Source organism: Kryptolebias marmoratus, linkage group LG6 (assembly GCF_001649575.2).
Source record: "Kryptolebias marmoratus isolate JLee-2015 linkage group LG6, ASM164957v2, whole genome shotgun sequence".
NCBI classification, from domain to species: domain Eukaryota; kingdom Metazoa; phylum Chordata; class Actinopteri; order Cyprinodontiformes; family Rivulidae; genus Kryptolebias; species Kryptolebias marmoratus.
Window position 1 is genome coordinate 30,034,601 of NC_051435.1, and position 4,306 is coordinate 30,038,906.

General features: G+C 37.2%; 1 protein-coding gene across 2 annotated transcripts in view; it reads left to right on the plus strand.

The window, feature by feature from the left end:
- Nucleotides 1-47: 47 nt before the first annotated feature.
- ero1b (endoplasmic reticulum oxidoreductase 1 beta) overlaps nt 48-4,306 on the plus strand; it is a 35,982-nt gene continuing 31,723 nt past the window's right edge. Inside the window, exon 1 of one of the 2 annotated variants that reach the window (XM_017435668.3) lies at nt 48-596. In XM_017435668.3, coding sequence (XP_017291157.1) covers nt 432-596 — 165 coding nt within the window. In that variant the 5' untranslated portion in view covers nt 48-431. Of the gene's footprint in view, nt 597-1,501; nt 1,679-4,306 lie in introns of those variants that run through there. The other variant, XM_017435669.3, reaches the window with a different exon arrangement.

Here is a 4,306-nt window from a genome sequence, read left to right on the forward strand (position 1 = left end):
ATTATCGTTCCGTCTTCTGTTGAGGGCAATGATGATTAGTCGAAGTAGGCTTTATCTCACAACAGAAACGAAAATATCCGACATCAGTTAAAATAAACGAGTTTGTTTGAATCGTTTTGTTAGGCTTATTAGAGATGGGTATTTTATTTTGAAATGTTTGACCGGAAGAAAAGTACTTTTTTGTTTTAGTAACTTGATAGTAAAATGGAGGTTTGTTGGGGTAAAACTTGGCCAGATATGTTTGATTTTTTCACCGTGGCTGTGTGTTTGTTCGAAGAGTTGGAAGCGAACATGTCAGTGTGATAGTGCTCCGGTGTGTTTACGGCCACGGTTACCCTGCAGGACACGCCACACACACACACCGTGCGGATTTCCCCTCTGCTCTCCCCTGCTTTTACTTTCCCATCTCTGACCAGCCATCACAAAGAGGGATGTGGAAAATAAGTCTACCGGCGATCTGTGTTTTATTTTCGGCCTGGTTCTTGGGAAACTTTGTTCTGCCGTGGTTTCAACACAACCATGAAAGACCCCAAACGCAGCACACCGATCACCCGAGCCGATTGTCGGACAGCCAGGACCAGAGCTGCCTCTGCCATGTAAGAAACACCCACAAGCTGGGCTTTTTTGTTGTTGTTTCTATCTTTTATCGAGGACTATCTTTAATCTTGTGTAAAATCTTAACAATGATGCACGAGTGGCTGTTTTTCTAGCACTTTCTACTGTCATCTTAATTTGACGTCACCGTGTCACTGTGACGCTAACCTGCAGCTTCCTTCCCCTCCTTTATTTTTTGTTTAGTTTAACGCTACAGATATCTTAGGTCTAAATAAGAGTCTTAATAATCGTCTCTACCGAGCGATAAACTCGGCTAAGCTGTAGTTAAAAAGTTTCAAATGACAGAAAACTCAATTTTGTACGCAAAACTCTCGAACACCTAATTTACATTCCTGTTTCATGCTATTTTCCATTCTCTACGTTCCTCGTAAGTCGGACTCTGACCACGGACTGACGTCAGATCCGACTTTACCGTGTTCTAGTAGCAAGTCGGAATTAGTTTTTGATTTGCTAATTGTTGTTATCAAAGACAAGGCGAACTGGCATTAGCAAGATAACAACGATGTCTGCCTGGAAACGCCGCACCAACAAGAACCGTGATTGTGTGGGACTGGATGACTGAGATACAGACTGACCGAAGTGACAATAAAAAGTTTATTCCTGCAGCTATCACAACTTGTCATCAGTTTGGGTTTTAGGTCGCGGTTGGTGAGGAACTGCTGTTTTAAAGTGTGAGAGCGTGGTGTGTTGTTATTGGCTGCAGGTTAGCACCCGCCTTTTACCACTTTATGGGGATTGTAGTTTTTTACGGTTCTATTTACACCCTTAGTCCTTGAAGAGGACTACGAGCTGGAAGCTTCCGGTAAGAGGCGGGTTTTATTTTGACAGCTAGCTGTTTGGGGGCGGAGCCTTTGTAATGACAGCTCAGCCCATAGACAGTCAGGTGCTCAAGAGACATTTGCAAATCAAGTTTACCAAGAGGAAGTTTCAATTAGAAACCAGCTCCAGAAGAAAAACAAGCAGTAAATATATATATACGTATATAATTTTAGTGCCCAGTATGTTGAGAGGATTTGGCTCCTTTCTGACGGTCCTGGCGTTTGGTGGTCTGCTGAATTCAGAGGTCAGCTGTTGTTTAACATTTGTGATGTCTTTCATACCATGTCTTTCTAAATGTCTGTGAGGAACTGCTGTCACAGCTTACTTATTTCAGCATCAATAGGTTTAAAAGATATTTATCAGGATTTATAGGTTTCGTTCAGAAATTACAAAACATGTACAACTACATCAGATACCATATGGTTGTAGTTAGCTTTTGTTTTTGAAAAATTGTATTTAAGGCATAGAAAAGTCCTAAATTTTATTTTGAAGAAACCTCTCTGGTAAAAACAGTAGTTTGATTTGGCATTAATAGTATTTTGATAGAATGTAATAACTGTGAATTACTTTATAATCATGAAATGCCTAGTAATCTATGCTTTCCTTTTGACTAAACTTTTGTATGTGCTTTATTGATCTTTTTTGTAAATTAAAATGAATTTTGGCAACAACAGCAGAACTTGCTGCACAAAAACGGCATTTTGGGAAAACATAGTTAAAGTGGCATTTTTTGCAAAAACGCAGTGTGAATTCTCAGTGCCAAATGACTTAGCTGAAATTTGATGAAGAAGCTGAAAGTGAGTTGTTAAAGTTAAAACAAGTAGAACTCAGTTTAAATTAAGCAAAACAGTGAAAAGCTAAAACAAGCATACTAATACTGCTGAATTAGAAATTTGTGCTCCATCTATTTATACAAGATGTATTAGTGAGCTCTTTTTCTTTCTTAAACTGGAAAAAATCAGTCTGACTTTGGCCGGTAGGGATGTAACGTTTGAAATAACCTGGGTCTGTTTGTGTCATATACGAGGTGCAGTGTGCCAGATCATTCTTGACCGAGCACCACAGAATGTTTTTTATTTTTTCTTGCACTTGTCTGTTGGGGATAGATGCCAGGTTGCTTTGTTTGTTTTTTTTTTGTTGCTCACTGTTGTTTTAAAATGTAAACTTTGATAAAAAGACAATAAAAGAAAAAGCTGCACTGAGCACAACAACAACTAAAACCTAAGACCACCAAAGCAGTGGCTGAAAGCTAAAACTAACAAAACCGTTCATAAAACCTAAAATTAGCAGAACAGCAGCAAAACACTACAAGGAACAAAACACTAATTAAAAGCTAAAACTAGCAAAATTATTGCTATAAGCTAAAATTAGACATTTTTTAGATAAAGGCCAACATGAGTAAAGCAGTAGCTAAAACCCTAAAACCAGCAGAACTGGAGCTAAAACAAAAGGAGCATAAGAAGAGATAATTAAATGAAGTATACTGAAGCAGATTTCAAAAAACATTTATTTAAAGGAAGTAAAGAGAGCTGTTTCTATTGGGATAATTTTTGTAGCGAAAATAAAAAAAATTGAAAAGTATAGAGTTTATTTTGGTGTGAAATGAACAAGCTGGGATGGGAGTCAACTTTACTATTATTCACATGATTGGAACGGTACGGGATATAAAGGTAACAGGAGCAGACGGGAGCGGGAACCAACCAAAAGGACAAAAAACAAACAAACAAAAAAAACATAGGATAAGCACCGTCATTTTGTAGTTTTCTTTCACTAAGCCTATACTGTAACGCAAGTCAAAAGAACTACACAGCCCTGAAGCCTGAATTCCACCAGCAGAGAAACCTATCTGGTAAAAATAATTTGCTATGCAAAGTCAGAAGTAATGATCTGTCTGCTAAGATCATGGAAAATCGCAAATAATCCTGAAATTCTTGAGAGTTGTGTGTGACGGTATTCAAATGTTCTGAAGAGTGAGAAAGTAGACTGATAAGGCAGTTGTATTTTTATTTAATATTTGCATCAAATGCACTTTTTTCTTTTTTCAAATCTCAGGTACAGTATGTGAAGGTAATGCCATTCTGCACTTTTGTTTAGTTCTCTTGCTTGGTGCAGTTTGTTTTGTTTAAGCAATTTAAAACAGAAAGGTAATGTCACTGTAACAGACCTCCAAAAAAGTTAGAAACAGGGACTTAGCAGCTGATCCTCCATTGGGGGGAAAAAAAAAAAAAGTATTACAGGGTTTCCCCCAGAAAAGAGGCTAAGCCCAGTGGTAGGTGGCTGTTCGCTGGTCGATCATCGGCCGACCGTGATTTAGTAAAAAAAAAAGATTAAAGTTGAGAGGAAAGTTGAAAATATGGCTATTTATTATGTGATACTGTAAAAAAAGGCACTTTTGAAATACCTTTTTAAACAAAATTACAATTAAAACTAGAGAAATTGCATTTCCTGCGAAAATGCAGTGTGAATGCTTTTTTGCTGAATGATTTGACTGAAAGCTGCTGAAGAAGCTGAAACTAGGCGGAACAAACCCTTAAAACTGCTGAAAAATGCTTAAAAGTAACAGAATAATCCTTAAAAATAACAGAACAATACTTAAAATTAGCAGAATGATCCTTAAAATTGCAGAACAATCCTTGAAACAGCACAAGAATCCTGAAAAATAGCTGAAAGAACCTTGAAAACATCCCAAAAAGCAGAACAGAACCTAAAAATAGCAAAACCTTAAGAACGCCTGAAAGGACATTAAAACAGCAGAACTATTAATAAAAAAGCAAAAAAATCCTTAAAAACAGCAGAACAGACCAGTAAAACTTCAGAACAAACCCTTAAAACAGCAGAACAATTTATAATAACACCTTAACAACCCTTAAAA